A 19,553-nucleotide genomic window follows, 5' to 3' on the forward strand; every position below is an offset into this window, starting at 1 on the left:
AACTGTTGGTTTTAGTTATAAAATCTTAGAGAAAAATATTGACTTATTGTATAGCTTCAAGACCTAAATCAATTAAGTTGCTATGAAATGCTTTTAAATACATTAACATTTAACTTAAAACAGGAAGTAGAATACCAGTCCTAAGTCTCATAATGACATGAATTCATTCACTTTGTGAAAACTACATTTCTTAATACTTTCTTGGCATGAGCACTAATGCCTTTCTTTGAGTGTTCTTTCCACCTATTCTACATATACATATATGTGCATAGTTGTATATTTATCAACCCCATTAGAATATGAACTTATTATAGGCAAGGACAATGTTTTTTCCTTTTTTTCCTATCCCTAGCAATTGGCACAGTGCCTGGCACATGGTGGGAGCTAAATAAACACTTGTTGACTCACTGACTGTCAACGAGTAATGATTGAACCAAAGAAATCTTTTTAATTTTATTTTTAGCTTCAAATTTTCTCCCTCTCTCCACCCCTCCCTCACTCATTGAAAAGGCAAGAAATATGATGTCCATTATACATATGAAATTATTCAAAACATATTTTTGAATTAGTCAAGTGTCCTAAAATAATCTTAATATTCAGGTACATCTGATCCAGTGACAGGTCATCACTTAGAAGTATTCTTAAGCTCTGGCAGGGGAGGGGCAGAGCCAAGATGGCAGAGTGAAAGCAGTGACTTGCTTGAGCTCTCCCCCAAACCCCTCTAAATACCTGTAAAAAATGGCTCTAAACAAATTCTAAAGCAGCAGAACCCACAAAAAGACAGAGTGAAGCAAATTTCCACCCCAAGACAACCTGGATGGTTGATAAGAAAGGTATATCCCGCCGGGCGGGGATAGAAGCACAGTGTGGTGTGGGCGTGCAGGTCACAGTGACCCTGGAGGAGGCCTTAGAGGACTTAATTGAGGGCAGCTGTGGCAGTTTCCAGACTTCTCAACCCATGAACACCAAATACAACTTGGAAGGTCAGTGGGAAAAGTCTGTGTCTGCTATGAAGGAGAAGCTAGGTCTCAGTGGCAAGTTCCAAGCGTGGCCTCTGGGGCAGCAGCTGCCTCCTGAGCTTCTGGCCTACAGACTGAGGGGCAATTGAGTGGCTGATCAGAGGGGGATTTCAGGGATCTTTTTGCCAGTGCTGAGGCAGGAATCTCTTGCTCTGCCCGTGCTTGGATCTGGGACACAGTTCTGAGGAGGGGTCCTGGGGTGAGGAGGAGCGGTGGCTTGGTGGAGCTTGTTGTGGCGGTGTAGAGGAAACACCTCACTCCTTATCATATCATCTTGGAAGAACTGAAAATTTACAGGTCCCTAGAAGTATCTCTGGAAACAGCTGTATGAACCCCTGAAGCTTGGGACAGTACATTCTCCACATTGGAAGCAGACTCTTACCCTAACAAAGAGTTTAAAACTCAAGTAACTGGCTGGGATCATGAGTAAGCAGCACAAAAAGAGTCATACTATATTATGTTACTTTGGTGACAAAGAAGATCAAAACATACAATCAGAAGAAGACAACAAAGTCAAAGCTCCTACATCCAAAGCCTCCAAGAAAAATATCAATCAGTTCCAGGCCTTGGAAGAGCTCAAAAGGGATTTTGAGAAGCAAGTAAGAGAAATAGAGGAAAAACTGGGAAGAGAAATGAGAGTGATGCAAGAAAATCATGAAAAACAAATCAACAGCTTGCTAAACAAGACCCAAAAAAATACTGAAGAAAATAACACCTTAAAAAATAGCCTAACCCAAATGGCAAAAGAGGTCCAAAAAGCCAATGATAAGAATGCCCTAAAAGGCAAAATTGGCCAAATGGAAAAGGAAGTCCAAAAGATTACTGAAGAAAATATTTCCTTAAAAATTAGAATAGAGCAATTGGAAGCTAGTGACTTTATGAGAAACCAAGACACTGTAAATCAAATCCAAAAGAATGAAAAATTAGAAAACAATGTGAAATATCTCATTGGAAAAACAACTGACCTGGTAAATAGATCCAGGAGAGAGAATTTAAAAATTATTGGACTATCTGAAAGCCATGATCAAAAAAAGAGCTGAGACATTATCTTTCAAGAAATTATCCAGGAAAACTGTCCTGATATTTTAGAACCAGAGGGCAAAATAGAAATTGAAGGAATCTACCGATCTCCTCCTGAAAGAGATCCCCAAAGGAAAACTCCTAGGAATATTGTAGCCCAATTCCAGAGTTCCCAGGTCAAGGAGAAAATATTACAAGCAGCCAGAAAGAAACAATTCAAGTATTGTGGAAACACAATCAGGGTAACACAAGATTTAGCAGCTTCTACATTAAGGGACCACAGGGCATGGAATATAACACTCCAGAGGGCAAAGAAGATAGGATTACAACCAAGAATCACCTACCCAGCAAAACTGAGTATAATCCTTCAGGGGAAAAAATGGTCATTCAGTGAAATAGAGGACTTTCAAGCATTCTTGATGAAAAGACCAGAGCTGAATAGAAAATTTGACTTTCGAATACTAGACTCAAGTGGAACATGAAGAGGTGGATGTTTCTGTCCTTCCATCATTGGTTTGACCTTGGTACTGAGAAGAAAGGAGACAGTCTAGGAATGAGTCTCCCCCTTCCCTTCCTCATCCTCACTGCTAAGAGGGTGAATTTTTCTCAGGGATGGGTGATTAAATCTTTTCTTCCAGAGGTGACTGGGTGCTACAAATAGGCAAATCCCTGATTTACTGTTTTAATTAAGCAATACAATTCTGACTATCATTCTTCTCTTCATCTTCTCTTCTACCCTTTCCCCATTCTTTTTAACTTCATTTAAGATTTCCTTAAAAGAACCCAAGTTTCAAGAGGCTTCTAGTTTAGTGGCTTTGAGTAGCAATTTATTAAAATCTTCCCACTCTGGATATTTAGTTTTCTTGCCAGTTTCATCAAAATATTTCTTAAGGTGATTTATTTTTATCTCAGTCAAAAGAACCTCAAGTTGGCTAATAATGATGGGGGTTATCTTGGGTCAATTTCTGCCAATCAGTTAAATACCTGCAGGTTTTGGGCCCAGAACACAGACATACAACCAGGTGCTCTCCCCTTGTGGGAGTCCTGTTGATTCCTATGCTTTCTAGTATTTTTAATGAAATGGGTGTTGTATTTTGTCAAAAGTTTTTTCTGCATCTTTTCATATAATCACATGATTTTTGTTGGTTTTCTTATCAATATAATCAATTATGCTGATAGTTTCCAAATATTGAAACAGCCCTGCATTCTTAGTACAAATCTGACTTGTCATAGTGTGTGATTTTTGTGATATACAAATTCTAGAAAGGATAATTTCCTGTCTAGAATTTTATTTCAAATGTTTCATTGCTATTTGTTAAGGAAATTGGTCTACAGTTTTTTCTTTGTTTTTGCTCTCCCTTGTTTAGTAATGAAAACTGTATTTTTTGCTATAAAATAAAACTGATGGGACCCCTCCTTTGTCTATTTCTTCAAAGAGTTTATATAGAATTGAGCTAAGTTGTTCCTTAAATGTTGGGCAGAATTCAATTAAAAATCCATCTGGTCCTTGGAATTTTGTTTGAGGGAACTCATTTATATCTTGTTCAATTTCTTTTTTAAAGATAGGGTTATTCCCTTCCCAGCAATACAAGGATCTAAGACATCTCCAAAGGCCTCATGATGGAAAATGCTACCCATATCCAAAGAAAGAACTCTGGAATTTGAATGCAGATCAAAGCATACTATTTGTTATTTTTTTTCTCTTCAGTTGAGTTTTGTTTCCACTTTCTGGTGGTTCCTCCTATTGGTGCTAACTTTTACTTACAACATCACTAATCTGAAAATATGTTTAATAAGAATGTACATATATAGCTTATATTGGATTGTGCACTGTCTTGGGGAGGGTGGTAGAGAGGAAGGGGGAGAAAAACTTTAAGCTCAAAAGCATATGGAAGTGATTGTTGATAAATCAAAATAAATTAATTTTAAAAAGTTCTTAAAAAATAAAGATAGGGTTACTTAAGGATAAAAAAAAGAAGTATTCTTAAAATGTGTATTCTAAATCCCAACTCCAACACATAATAATTTAGAATCATTAGAGCTTAGAACTAGAAGGGTCCTTAGAGGCCATCTAGCTGACCTCTCTACCCCACCCCATCTCACATTTGAGGAAATAAAAGCCCAGGAAAATTAAGTAAGGGCAGTAGTAAATAATTGGGCTAGAATTTGAACCTGGAATGTCTGCCTTTAAAATCCTATTTGTTTCCACTAAAGTATCAGCTGAAATGTGAAAGGTGCAGCATACTGAATGTTATTTTGATAACTACTGTTTTGATGTTGCCATCTTTGACCATTTTGGATCAGACATTTAAGAAAATGGTCTGCCTCTATGGAACTCACAAGTTTTGATTTATTTTTCTTTTTTAACCCTCAAGACTGTTGCAAATGGCAATCAAAGAGAACTTTTGGATAAAATCATATACTTATTTTAAAAAGCTCTTATTCTTGGGAAAGACAAAATATCTCCTGATAACTATTTCCACTGTCTCTATCACTGTTCATTCAGTTATTTTGATGAAAACTCTCCCAGGATAGAATTATTTATGTATCTACTTTGCTTCTATTTCAGGGGAATATAGCTGTTTCACCTATTTTGTTTGATTTTTTTGGCATAGTGACTAAACCTTGTACTTTGATTCAGGAAAAAGTAGGTTGGAATCTTGCCTCACACACTGAATAGTTGGTGAATTTGTGCAAGTCACAAACTCCCTGGGCCTCTAAAACTTCTCATTTGTAAAATGAGGAGATTGGAATATATAGACTTTCCAGATGTCGATCTATAAATTCTGTGGGAGAAAAAAATAATATTTAACATCCTATAAGAAATTTGCATAATAGATCCATGTTTTTCCTGATTTTAACTGTGAGTCTTTACCATAAGCTAAAGATGTCAAACATTCTGTATAGAAACTATTCAAATGTCCAGGACAACATAGATCAAATCAATTTCCAAACATGCTCAACATGGCTTTGCTACATTATCACTTTCAAAACAAATGATTCTTATATTGATAACTTCTAAGAGTCATTGGTCTCTTATATATCCTTGAATTATATAGAATTTAGGATGAATATTGTTAACTATAGTTTGGAAATATGGTTGTTTTATGAAAGAATATTGCACAAAGAGTATTGCACAAAGAACATTGCACAAAGATGTGGTGGCATCATCCCCATTCTGACCTGGTTGATGAGAGATTTTTTTGATTAAGAGAAATGTGGATGAGCTATGTGAATAATAAAGAAACTAGGAATTCAGGAAAAGTGGACACAAAGGCAGATTCCCTTTAAAAACAACTACCCAACACTCAGATACTTACTTTAATGTTGCCTTTAATTAGTCCTGCAATCTCATCAAATTGGGTATTCTCTCCAATGGCACAAATTATACTCCATTTATGCTTTCTTATCCTGTGTGTCTCTTCTATGTTATTCTTTAAATTCCCCATAGAGCTGAATCCATGAGAGGACTTCCTCTACTTCTCATAATATTACATAAGTACCATCTGGTATCTCATGCTCTCGCTATGTATCTAGTCATCCCCTTTTTCTGATAATGTCTTTGATGACATCTTTTTGTGGGGTTTCTTTCATGCATGCAATCTTCTCAGCAATCTCTCATAGCCTTTTAAAACTTCATACAGATCTTCATTGCACTATGAGTGACCAACAATTTTGGTCTTTAGAGATTGTGGTATTCCATTATTTGTTAAATGTAAGCTTTCTGAAAGTAGTGTTTACTTTACTCTTTTTATCTCTATACCCAGTGTTTAGTACAATGCCAACTACATTATACTTAATAAAGACTTACTGATTGATCTCTTGGAAAATGGTGTTAAAATATAGGTTCTATTTCAGATAGGGATGTTTGTGGTCAATAAAAAGACTGCATAATTTCTCAAAAGCAAACCAGTCCATTTCTCCCCTCATATTTAATTGTGAGGTCAGCCTAAACACATCTGAAGTATCTAATCAAGATATATGTCCTATTGGACCATCACAGTAGATTGCCCACCTAACTGCTTATCATATTTTTTCTTTTATAAACTATTAAGGGGACCAGGTTATAAAGTGCTTTATTTTTTAAATAATATTTCATTTTTCCCCAAGTACATAGCAAGAAAAATTTTAGCATTCATTTTTACAAGATTTTGAGTTCCAAATTTTTCTCCCTTCCTCCCCTCCCCATCCTGAAAATGGTAGGCAGTTTGATATAGTTTCTACATGTGCTATCATGTAAAACATATTTCCATATTTGTCATAGTTGTGGAAGAAGAAACAGATCAAAAGAAAAAAAACACAATAAAGAATAAAGTAAGTGAAAAAATATGCTTCAATCTGTATTCAGAGTGCATCAGTTCCTTATCCGGATATGGATAGCATTTTCCTTAGTGAGTCCTTTGTGTTTGTCTTGGATCATTGTGTTGCTGAGAAGAGCTAAGTCGTTCATAGTTGATCATCACACAATGTTGTTGATACTGTGTACAATGTTTTCCTGGTTCTGCTTATTTCACTTTGCATCAGTTCAAACAAGTCATTCTAGGTTTTTTTCTGAAATATGCTTGTTTATCATTTCTTATTACGTAATAGTATTCCATTACATTCATGTACCACAGGTTGTTCAGACATTCCACAACTGATGGTCATCCCTGCAGTTTCCAATATTCTGCCACCATGAATAGGGCTGCTATAAATATTTTTGCACATGTATGTCTTTTCCCTTTTTTTTCTGCTCTCTTTGGGATTACAGACCTAGTAGTGGTATTGCTAGATCAAAGGGTATGCACAGTTTGATTGTCCTTTGGGCATAGTTCCAAATTGCTCTCCAGAATGGTTGTATTAGTTTACGACTCCACCAACAGTGCATTGATGTCCCAATCTTTACTACATCCTTTCTAACATTGATCATTTTCCTTTTTTATCATATTAGCTAACCTGATTGGTGTGAGGTGATACCTCAGAGTTGTTTTAATTTGCATTTCTCTAATCAAAAGTGATTTGGAGCACTTCTTCATATGCCTACAGATAGCTTTGATTTCTTCATCTGAAAACTTCCTGTTCATATCCTTTGACCAATTATCAATTGGGGAATGGCTTTTATTCTCATAAATTTGACTCAGTTCTCTATATAATTGAGAAATGAGGCCTTTATCAGAGATACTTGCTGTGAAGATTGTTTCCCAGTTTTCTGCTTTCCTTTTAATATTGGTTGCATTAGTTTTGTTTGTACAAAAGTTTTTTTAATATAATATGATCAAAATTATCTATTCTACATTTTGAAATGCTATCTCTATTTTGTTCATTAATTCTTCCCCTTCCCATAGATCTGACAGGTAGAATTTTCTTTGTTTTTCTAATTTGATTGCTTCATTGTCTGTGGTACTTTTTTTTTTTTTAGCAAGATGTAGTTTCCTTCCTTATCTCTTTTAATTACATCTATTTTTGATTTTATTTTGTCTGAGATCAGGATTACTACCTCTGCTCTTTTTATTTAACTCTACCTGAAGCATAATGGATTCTGCTCTAGCCCCTTACCTTTACTCTGTGTGTGTTTCTCTGCTTCAAGTGTGTTTCTTGTAAACAACATATTGTAGGATTCTGTTCTTTGATCCATTCTCCTATTCACTTCCATTTTATGGGAGAGTTCTTCCCATTCACATTATAGTTATGATTACTACCTGTGTATTTCCCTCCATCCTATTTTTTCCTCCTGTCTGTCCTCTCTCTCCTTTTACTCTCCCTCCTCACCAGTGTTTTCCTTCCATCTACCACCTTCCCTGATCTGCCCTCCCTTCTGTCAGTCACCCCCCTTTACTTCATCTCCTCCCCTCCTACTTCCCTGTTGTGTAAAATAAATTTCTATATACCACTGATTGTGTACATGATCCCCACTTTGAGCCAATACTGATAAGAGTAAGGGTCAAGCAATGTTTGTTGCCCACACTCCTACCTTTCCCTCCACCGTAATCAGACTTTCTTGCCTCTTCATGTGAAATTATTTACCCCATTCTACCTCTCCCTTCCTTCTGCACCCATTGTACTACTCTTTCTCATCCCTTAATTTTTTTATGTCATTCCCTCAAATTCACCTTATACCCATACTGTCTATGTATGTTCCTTTTAGCTGTACTATTAGTGATACAATTTTTAAGATTTACAAGTACCATTTTCTCATATAGTGATGTAAATAGTTAATAGTTGAGGTCTATTGAATCCATTATGTTTTCTTTTCCCTTTTGACCTGTTTATGCTTCTCTTGGATCTTGATATTGAAGGTCAAATTTTTGGTTTAGTTCTGATCTTCTTATGAAACCTTGAAATCTTTCTATTTCATTGAATGACCATTTTTTCTCTTGTTGTGTTATGCTCAATATTGCAGGGTAAGTTATTCTTGGTTGTAGTCCTAGCTCCTTTGATATTCCTTCTGGAATATCATGTTCCATGATACCTGATCCTTTAGTGTTGCACCTGCCAAGTCCTGTGTAATCCTAACTGTGACTCCCCAGTATTTGAATTGTTTCTTTCTGGCCGCTTGTAGCATTTTTTCCCCCTTGACCTGATAGTTCTGAAATGTGGCTATAATGTTCCTTGGAGTTTTTATTTTGTGGTCTCTTTTCTGAGGTGATTTGTGGATTCTTTCAATCCCCTCTGGTGATAGGACATCAGGGCAATTTTCCTTGATATATATATATATATATATGTATATATATATGTATATGTATATGTATACACACACACACACACACACACACACACACATATATATATGGATGTATGTATTTTGGTGAGGCAATTGAGGTTAAGTGACTTGCCCAGAGTCACACAGCTAGTAAGTGTTATGGGTCTGAGGCTGGATTTGAACTCAGGTCCTCCTAACTCCATGGTTCTTTATCCACTGTGCCACCCGGCAGTCCCTGATAATTTCTTGAAAGATGCCATCCAGGTCCTATGGCTTTCAGGTAGTCCAATGATTCTGATATTGTCTCTCCTGTATCTATTTTCTAGATCAGTTTTTATTTTTAGATGAAGTATTTTAAATTTTCTTCTATCTTTTCATTCTTTGGAATTTGTTTGATTGATTCTTGATGTCATTAAAGAAAGTCATTAAATCATAAAGTCATTATATTCCACTCGCCTGATTCTCACTTTTAACATGTTGTTTTCCTCAATTATCTTTTGCATTTTCTTTTCCATGTACTCTTTAAAGAGATATTTTCTTCAGTGGATTTTTGTATCTCATTTTCCATTTGGCCAATTCCACTTTTTAAGCAGTTTTCCAAGCTGTTGACTCTTATTTCATAATTCTCTTGTATCACTCTTTTTTCTTTTCCCATTTTTCTTCTGCCTTTCTTATATGATTTTAAGCTTCTTTTTGAGCTCTTCCATGAGTTCTTTCTGGGTTTGAGACTACTTTCCATTTTTCTTTGGAGTTTTGCCCATAGTTGTTTTGACATTGTTGCCCTCTTCTGAGTTTGTGTCTTGGTCTTCTCTGTCACCATAATAGCTTTCTATGTTCAGGCTCTTTTATCTTTTTTGCTTATCTTTTTTTTAATCTTTTTCTTTTCTTTTAAATTTGAGCTCTGCTGCCAGGATGGAAAGGTGCACTGTCTCAGGCTTCTTGTGCTAGTGGCTGTAGGCCCTGGTTGTTTACCTGGTGCTGCACTAATGTTGCCCTGAGGCCCATGGCAGACTTCAGTGTCTGGTGCTGCATTGAGCAGGTAGGGTTGCTGTGGGCTGGTGCTGCTGTAAGGGTCTGGCAGCTTACCTGGTGCTGAGCTGGGGTCCTAGTGGTGGTTTCTGACATGTGCTGAGGCCTGGTGGGATGTTTCTGCATTTCCCCATGGCTACACTGAAGCACATGGTGGTCTTGTCTCTGGGGGTGCCTATTGCCCAGAGCTGTGCTGAGCATATGGAGGTCTGGCCCCTGGAGGACGCCTGTTTGCCTGGAACTATACTGAAGCACTTGGTGGCTCTTGGAGCTGAAGTCTGCTGGTTACCCTGGCTATGCTAAGACACATGGGGAGCCCTGGTGTTGGTGTCTGCCTGCTCCACTGTACTGGGGCACAGGATACCCCACTGTTTGCTGAAGTGGGGCTTGCTGCTGGCTTGCTGGGATGCTTTGTGCTCCTCTTTCACCCAAGTGAGATGAAACTTTCTTGCCAATACTCCGTCTCTTGGGCTAAAAGATTGTTTCACCCTGTCTTTTTGCTGGTTCTGCTGTTCCAGGATTTGTTTTTGGGCTCTATTTTATGGTTGTTTGGAGGTGAGTAAGGGAGAGTTACAGCAATTTACTACTTATTCTGCCATCTTGGCTCCTGGAAGTCCTTTATAGAGCATTAGACTGAATTTTTTTGAGTGGTTGTGAATCTCTTTTAGCACTCTGCAATGTTTCAGGGATTAACATATCCTGCACAATTTCATTCAAAAACAAAGACATCTAGAAGACCTCCCAAGGGAACTCCTCTTCTAATTTGACTCTTTGTTGGACATCATCCATAACAGTGACAAACATCAAAAGTAAGCATTTTATTATGTTCTGCCTCATCTGATAAAAAATAACTGAAACATCTCCCATAAATTTCTACTTTAATGCCTCATGGTAAGGAGATGACCCTGGATTCTGAAATGCTATGCTAGGAAATCAGTATTAGGCTACCCACAGCAGTTATCAATTAAAGAAAAATACAAAATATTCCTTAGTCTTATGTGGCCTCCTTCCACTTCTCCAGGGTCAGAGGGTACTAAGAATCACAGTTCTCTGACCACCATCACTGTAATTTACCTCAGGTTTTTATAACAAATTCTTTTCACCATCAGTCTTGGGTATACTTATGTACAAGAGATACAAATGGCAAGAAAAGGAAAACAGATGGGCAAAACAGCTAGATAAGACAAAGTACATATAGAAAAGGTTTGTGGTGGAGGCCACACAGTTTGAGGGTATTGGGGGAATCAATTAATTCACAAGGTAGCTAAATGAGAAGGTGTCAGAGATATAGGAAAAAATCTCAGGCCCTTAGTACAAAAAAGTGGGGTGGGGAGGGCTTATGAGAATGTTAATAATTACTGATTTATTTGCCTACATAAAGTTTATATATCTATATAAAGTTTTTTCCTAAATAAGAATATTTTACATATGCATCAAGATCCTCTTTGTTGAGGGTATTAATGTGGAAGTCTTTCATAAGTAATAATGCATAGCAAGTCACATCTTTACCATCACACAACTAAAAACAATGACATCACTATGCTTACTGTTTGATTATAAAAAAGCTTTTAATTCAGGAGAAAAAAAATGACATGTTAAAGTCTCCCTTTGATTTCATCAGTATGAATGGCATCAAAGAAGATGCATTAACATCTGCTTTGCAACTGCATCCCAAGTACTGTGGAACCTTTCCATTTGACTTGCAGATGAAACCTTCTATATGGTTGTCTTTCCCCTTACAATGTGAGCTCCTTGACAGCAGAGGCTATCCTAAATATCTCCTGTACTTAGCACAGTGATTTGCACATAGTAAGTACTTAGTAAATGTGTAATGGGGGTCTGGCATATGTGTAGACACCAACAGTTTGCTAAGATGGTATCATCCACATGGAACCCAGTAGAGAACTGCTTCTAGGAGAATTAAGACTGGAGCATGGGTGGACACTTTGGATTGGCCTATCGTGGTTGGCATGAGCCATTTTCAATTGTTGCATAGACAGAACTGTTGTCATCTTTAAAGGCCCTGAGCCAGTATCAGCTGGGGCTGTTGTGGCATTTGTAATTAGAGGGAGGTGAGTCCTTCATACACACCATGCAATAACGGGGAGAGGACCTTGGGGCTGCCTCTTCCACTCTTCCCAAGACATGTGAATGTGAGAAAAAGAGCTGGGCATTGGCCTTTTCCCTTGTTATTGTTCGTTCTAAGTCCACAAAATGGAATCTCAAATTCACTAGGAACTCAAGCCATAAGAATTTAGGAGTCCAGGAATACAAGCTAGACAACTAGTAAGAGGCTGAAGGGCATGGATAAAGGGACTCCGACCCAGCAGAAGGCAGCACTGTGCTAGTTTTGGTTGGACTGATGCTATGTGGGAGTTGAGCTAAGATATGAGTCAAATTCCTTCCTCACCACCTGCCTATCCAGGAGACTGAAGGGGTTTATGCCCCAAAAATATTGGGGGGAAATGTCTCTATTCTTGTTCTTATCATATCTTTGAAGTAAATATAACCTTGTAAAAGCTAATCTGATATTAAATGGAATGGTGGGTACTAGTCACTGGCCCCCTCTAAATAAAGAAACAAAGCTAGTGAGGGCTTGAGTCAATGGAAGAGAAATTGATAATTCATCAGGCTACCTGAGAATCCTGAGGGGGGGAAGATTTATGAGACCCAATAGCAAATGTGGATTATATAGGGCTACCTTAATAAGTAGTGTTGCTTACTCAGTTATTTTCATTGTTTTATCTTTCAAGGAATCTCGAATAATTTTGATTCGTATATGAGAGATACTCTGTTGGAATGTATGATGAAAAATCATTTGTAACATGGTTTATATTGACCACACTTTTTCAGGACTGGGTCTCATAAATCCCAGGCTGAGGGTATACAAGATCTCCTAGGAACTGAGGAAACATGATAACATGATAACATGTAGCACCTTGTGAGGGTATATAGTATGTGAACCCACCATTGTTAGGAGGATGTTGCTACCTTCGATGGACTATAAGCCTAACTTTGCTTGCGTATTTGCTTATGGAGCGATCAGTCTGGAGAGAACTTGCTGTTTTTCTTACTATTACTACCTCACAATCACTTCAGAGGCCCTGTGAATTTATCCACTCTCCATTTTCTCTTGTTCTCCCTGTTTTATTACTGCCCAACAAACTGGTGTAGCTTTTCTTTTGAAGTCTTTGACTCTTTTAAGTCTTGTTTAGTTGTTTGTACTTTAAAGATAGTTTTGGTCTTCAGATTAGCCAGTTTTATTGTATTCTGAGTGAGTGTTATAGAGGGCCTGGATAGGGAGAATCACAGTGATTAAGTAGGGCGATACAGAATGGGCATAGGGGATAGTCCCTGTCCAATGTTAGTGAAAGAAAATATTTCTTCACTCATCTGGAGATTATGAGTCTTTGATATGTGAAGGCAAAGAAATGGAAATTGCAGGGATGTCCATCAATTGGGCTGAACAAGTTGTGGTATATGACTGTGATAAGATACTACTGTGCTATAAGAAATGATGAGCTCAATGATCTTAGAAAACCATGGAAAGACTTTCATGAAATAATGAACAGTGAAATGAGCAGAACCAAGAGAACATTGCATGCAGTAACAGCAATATTGTTTTAAGAACAACAAGGGAGTAGGTTTCGGGAAGGAGGGGAACACACCAAACTTTACAAAATACTTCATATACTCCCCTAAGCTAAAAATTGTGCGGCACTTTGGTTTCAGATCCCTGCAATTCGGCTCCTACATGTTCCTCTCCATCCCAACAAAACTTTTTGAGTCATAACTGAAAGCAACTAAATGTAGGAAAACCCCTGAGCAACGGGATGACAGATATTTTCAAACCCAAATGATCAAGTGAATAGGTTATTTCGTCTATCATAAATACCCAAATTATCTATAAAGGACATATGAAGAAAGATGCTATTTGCATCCAGAGAAAGAAGTGATAAATAGTAGTATGTATAGAATAATAATATACCTATTTATGTCTAATAATGGCCATCTCTAGGGTGGGGGTAGGGGAAGGGAAGTGAAAAAAGTAATTTACTTAATAACTCTTGTACATTTGGTATATTTCAAAAGAATAGCAAATAGACTTGAAGTTTCATGTGCAATCATCTTTTTTTAAAATTATACTATGTTATGGAAATGTTTGTTTTATTCCATAAATTAAAAATAAAAATAAATTTAAAAAAATAACAATTTGGAACTATGCCCAAAGGGCTATAAAACTGTGTGTACTTTTTGACCCAGCAATACCATTACTAGGTCTGTATCCCAAAGAGATTAAAGAAAAAGGAACAGGATCTCTATGTATAAAATATTTATAGTAGCTCTTTTTGGGGTGGCAAAGAATTGGAAATTGAGGGGAGGCCCATCAGTTGGGGAATGGCTGAACAAATTGTGGCATATTATTATGATGGAATACTATTGTATGATAAGAAATCATGAGGATAGTTTCAGAAATCCTGGGAAGACTCATAGGAACTGTTGCAGAGAGAAGTGAGCAGAACCAGGAGATCACTGTGCACAGTAATAGTGATATGGTAATGATGATCAACTGTGAAAGACAAAGCTACTTTTATTCCAAAGCACCCATGATGAAAAATGCTATCTACCTCCAGAGAGAGAACTGATGAACTTTGAGTGCAGATTGAAGCATACTTTTTTACTTTCTTTATTTTTCTTATTTGTGTGTGTGTTTTCCTTTGCAATATGGCTAATATGGAAATATGTTCCATATGACCTCACGTACAATTGAAATCAAATTGCTTGCCTTTTAATGGAGGGAGAAAAGGAAGGAGGGAGGGAGAAAATCTAGAACTAATTTTTTTTAAATGTTTACATTTTTTACATGTAATTGGTAAATATTTTACGAAATGAAAATAAATTTAAAATATATTCACCCATTTGGGGAGTGAGAGAGTGAGGAAATGGGTTTCGGGAAGGAGGGGAACACACCAAACTTTACAAAATACTTCACATACTCCCCTAAGCTAAAAATTGTGCGGCACTTTGGTTTCAGATCTCTGCAATTCAGCTCCTACATGTTCCTCTCCATCCCAACAAAAATTTTTGATTCATAACTGAAAGCAACTAAATGTAGGAAAACCCCTGAGCAATGGGATGACAGATATTTTCAAACCCAAATGATCAATTATGCAGAATGTCCTAAATACATTATTTCCAAAAATTGCCTGGGACCTAAATGGAAATATATTGAGCAGGAGTAGGGGCAAGTGATGAGAATACTGAAAGTAAATGTCCACTCACCTTCTGTGGCGGGGTCCCAATAAGCATCTCCAGGTAGTAGCCCCTTCCAGAGTCCCCTTGCAAATTGTCTATCATGGGCAAGAAGTTAACTAATCCCCTCGTTGGGTCCAGCGCTAAAGCTAGCCCCTCTGCAGCCACATCCCGCAGGCGTTCCCTGGACTCATTCCCAAGTGGTGCAGCTAGCGATGCTGTTAATGGGGGTGGGCGAGGAGAAGCCCCATTTAGCTTGATGGGGGAGATTTTCAGGGGTAAGGTGAAGGGAGTTGGAGCCTGAGCCAGTGCCTGAGTGGTCCAGCGGAATAATAGCTGCAACAGAAGCAGTAATTGCGTCTCCACTAGAGTGCACATTGGTAGCAGCTACTTTGGGTACTTTGCTGGAAACAAAAAGCAGGAGGGAGGCAGCCACAGCTAGGCTCGCGGGACTGTGGTACGAGAAGGAGGAGCCAGCATGGGAAGACTTCCCCGACTCCCTCCAAGAGGAATCACCCCCTAGCTTCACCTGGCCACTGAGAAGTAGAGGGAAAGCTTTTTTTTTTTTTTTTTTCTCCTCAGCTCCCAGAGCAGACTGGCGGTAATTCTGTCTCCAGTACTGAACATTCTTTCCCCACCCACTTTTGTTTGTCTTTCTCCTCCTCCCCTAAAAACAATAAGTCCAGGAATTTCCCAAGACTGGAACTAAGACTGAACTAAGACTCAGGCCTGAAAGGGGTAAGAAAACATTCCAGAACTCTTAAAAGGACAGAAACCTAAAATTATTCCAATTAATAGATAAATCTGTGACCTGCTTCCCCATGTGGTTTGCGGAAAAAGGCCAGTCTTTACACCACAACTCATAAAAGTCTTCCCAGTATAAGAAGACTAGCACACACCAGAGGTAAGGCAGGAAAATCTGCTGTGTCACTTTCATAGCATGGTAGGTCAACAATCTTTTTGCGCTCTAGGATGTTCAGAATTTCCGGCTTGCTGGCTTAAGCTGACTCCAAGTTTTCGTCTTTTAAAGCAAACATTATTCTGATCGTCAGGATGATATATTTAGAAGTATGGAATCTGCAAATGGAGGTAGAATGAAGAGATTGGTATAACAAAACAAAAACTTTGGATGCGCTAACCTGGCCAGTGCCTGTTTTTGGTGGCCTTATGTTTCCTCCATCCCCCAAATACAACTTTAATCATTTCTGGACTTGTCTCTCACTGCTGAAAAAAGAATCTTTCCCTTACTTTTCATAAAACCAGTTGTTGGCTGCCATCCAGTGTGTAAATATAAATGTTTTAAATTATACATACGTAAAATAGGGCAGACAGTACTACCTCCAACTCTCCTTAGCTAGAGGAATTTGTAAGACCTTTGAAACAAGAACCCCACCAAACACATTCCTTAACCCAATCCGTGATTTCTGTGGTATCCGGCTTATTATTAACTTAATAAATGGGAGGAATAATTACACAAAGATAAAATTCTTTGATTTCACTGAAATGGGAATAGGAAAACTATTTCTCTGTCCATCCATTGAATTATGTTAGTTATTTTAAAAACAAGTTTAATAGATACTTCTGGCTAGGTGATGGGCAGTCCAGCATTCTCACTATTATGGAACAGGTTAAAAAAAAAAGAGTACCAGAGAAATGATCAAGAAATCTAAAGAGAAACTACATAGGTCTGCACAAAGATATTGTCAGAAGCCTACAGACATAGGGAATGGGTTCAGCAAGAAAAGGCAGGTGTTGGAACATAGTTCGTAGGAGCCTTTCAGTACAGGGATCAGAGAAATTGCATAACCATGGACAAGAAGACTAGCACAGACCAGAGTTAAGTCAGGGACACCTACTATGTCTTACCCCAGACCAGAATCAGGAACTCAGTCTAGTAGATCAATAATCCTTTTTTTTTTTTTTAACCTTAGGATGTTGAAAGTTTTCAGCTTGCTAGCTTAAGCTACTCCCAAGTTTTTGAAGAACATAGACACAGTAGTCAGTAGCAGGACCTTGTATAATACAAATTAGAACCAATCAAAGCCCCACTTTTCATTCTTTTGTTGTTGTTCAGTCATTTTGTAATCCTGTCCAACCCTTTGTGACTTTTTTGGGGTTTTCTTGGCATAGATACTGGAGGGGTTTGCCATTTCCTTCAACAACTCATTATACAGATGAGGTAATTTAGGCAAACAGGGTTAAATGACTTGCCCAGGTCACACAGCTCTTAAGTGTCTGAGGCCAGATTTGAATTCAGGAAGAGAGGAGTCTTCCTGACTCCAGACCTGACTATCAATCCACTTTACCACCTAACTGCCTTACCTTTCCTTTTAGAAGTGTGCAAAGCCCTGCCCTGACCCAAAAACCCAGTTAAGGAAATAAGGTGTGAAAAATAAACAGAAGTAATTGATAATGAAGATATGGTTCCAGAGAGGCCCAAGACACAAAGCCCAAAGAACATTACAACTTTTAAAAGGAAAATCTCAAAGAAAAACATAGCTTTCCGATGAGACCTACTATAATATTTTTTAGTATTTTATTTTTATTTTTCCCCAGTTACAAGTAAAAACAATTTTTAACATTCATTTTTAAAACCATGAGTTCCAAATTTTCTCTCTTCCTTCCTCCTCAAACTGCCCCCCCCCCACTGAGAAGGCAAGCAGTTTGATATAGGTTATACATGTGTAGTCTTGCAAAATATATCCATAATAGTCATGTTGTGAAAGAAAACATAGACCAAAAAAAAAAAAACCTCAAAAAACAGACTCAAAGAAAAATAAAGTAAAAAATGAGTGTGCTTAAGAATGTATTCAGACATCATCAGTTCTTTGGGGATGGATGGCATTTTTAATCATATCCTGCTCATCATTTCTTATAGTACAATAGTCTTTCATCTAAATCAAATACCACAACTTGTTCAACCATTCCCCAATTGCTGGGCATCCCTTCAATTTCTAATTCTTTGCTCCAAGAAATGAACTATAAATATTTTTGTAGATATAGGTCCTTTTCCTTTTTTTCTTATCTCTTTTGGGTACAGACCTAATAGTGGTATTCTAGGTCAAAGAGTATGCGTGGTTTTATAGCCCTTTGGGCATAGTTCCAAATTGCTCTACAGAATGGTTGAATCCATTCACAACTCCACCAACAGTGCATTAATGTCTCATTATTCCCACATCCCTTCCAACATTTGTCATTTACCTTTTCTGTCCTATTAGCCAATTTAATAGGTATAAGGTAGCACCTCATAATTGTTTTAATTTGTATTTTTCCAATCAATAGTGAGTTAGAATATTTTTTTATATGGCTGTAGATAGCTTTGATTACTTCATCTGAAGACCGATCTTCTCTTTTGATCATTTATCAATTGGGGAATGACTTTTTTTTTTTATAAATTTGACTCAGTTCTCTATATGTTTGAGAAATGAGACCTTTCTCAGAAAAGCTTCAATTCCCCCCCCCCCCACAATTACTATTGCTGGCTGCATTTCCCTCCATCCTATCCCTCTCCCCCCTAGAATTCTTGGCAAAGAGGAACCAAGCATTTGAAAATGTTAATATAAATGAGATCTATGTTATATAGGAAAGAATTAGAAATGAAATGAGAACTTGGAGGAAAGAAATAGGAGGAGAGCTAACAGTTTAGTAAGGGAGGTCCAAACCTTACCAAAGAAACAGATATCCTGAAAATTAGAAAGTATTAAAGACAAATCAATGATTCCTTGAGACAGCAATGAATAATAGATAAACAATGAAAATTCTAAAAAAAAAAAAAAGAGAGAGAAAACTATCATATCTCCTGTCAAAAACAACTGATTATAAAACAGGTCAAAGAGACATAATCAGTCAATCTTTGGACTATATGAAAAATGCAATAAAATAGAAGTTTCAATGCCCTATTTAACAAGAAATATGAGAACCAGAGTGAAAAGTGAAAATGGAAACAATTAGTCATTTCCTGGAAGAAAACCAAAACATAAACACCCAGAAATGTCATAGCAAAATACAGTACTTCCAGGTCAAAGGAAAAAATAATACTGCAGGCAGTCAGAAAGAAAGAGATCAAGTAAGAAGGAGCCATAGTAAGAATCACAAAACACTAGGCAGCTACCACACTATAGAGGAGAGAAGAATTTGGAATACAATTTTCTAAAAGGCAAAAGAAAATAGCTTACAGCCACAAATAACTGTCATGGAAAAACAAAATTATCCTAAGTGGAGAGGAGAGGAGGAGAGATGGATCTTTTATGAACTAGAGGGCTTCCAAGCATGCCTGATGAAAAGGTTAGAGATGAGAAGATATTTTGAAATGCAGTCAGAAGAATCAAGAAAAAACAGAAAGGAAAATATACTTCAGCAATTGGAAAGGACTATTTGATGTTAGAGTATTTTTATTCTAATAAAGGAAAAGGTAACAAATGTCCCTTCAGAACCCTGAAGGAGTCCCTCCCTGAAGGAGGGAGTTAAATAAGACAGAAAACGATCTTCAATGGTCATGGAGGAAATTAAATAAGATAGAAGACCAGGAAGTGGTTTTGTTGTGCTTTTATGAT

At 37.4% G+C, this 19,553-nt stretch overlaps 1 protein-coding gene across 1 annotated transcript in view; it reads right to left on the bottom strand.

Annotated features, from left to right (window-relative positions):
- Window positions 1-15,478, bottom strand: part of BACE2 (beta-secretase 2) — a 125,781-nt gene extending 110,303 nt beyond the window's left edge. Inside the window, exon 1 of the mRNA XM_027843654.1 lies at window positions 15,031-15,478. Coding sequence (XP_027699455.1) covers window positions 15,031-15,378 — 348 coding nt within the window. The 5' untranslated portion in view covers window positions 15,379-15,478. The remainder of the gene's footprint in view (window positions 1-15,030) is intronic.
- Window positions 15,479-19,553: the final 4,075 nt, after the last annotated feature.

The sequence above is a fragment of the Vombatus ursinus genome, unplaced genomic scaffold, assembly GCF_900497805.2.
Source record: "Vombatus ursinus unplaced genomic scaffold, bare-nosed wombat genome assembly UNPS02014924.1, whole genome shotgun sequence".
Taxonomy (NCBI): domain Eukaryota; kingdom Metazoa; phylum Chordata; class Mammalia; order Diprotodontia; family Vombatidae; genus Vombatus; species Vombatus ursinus.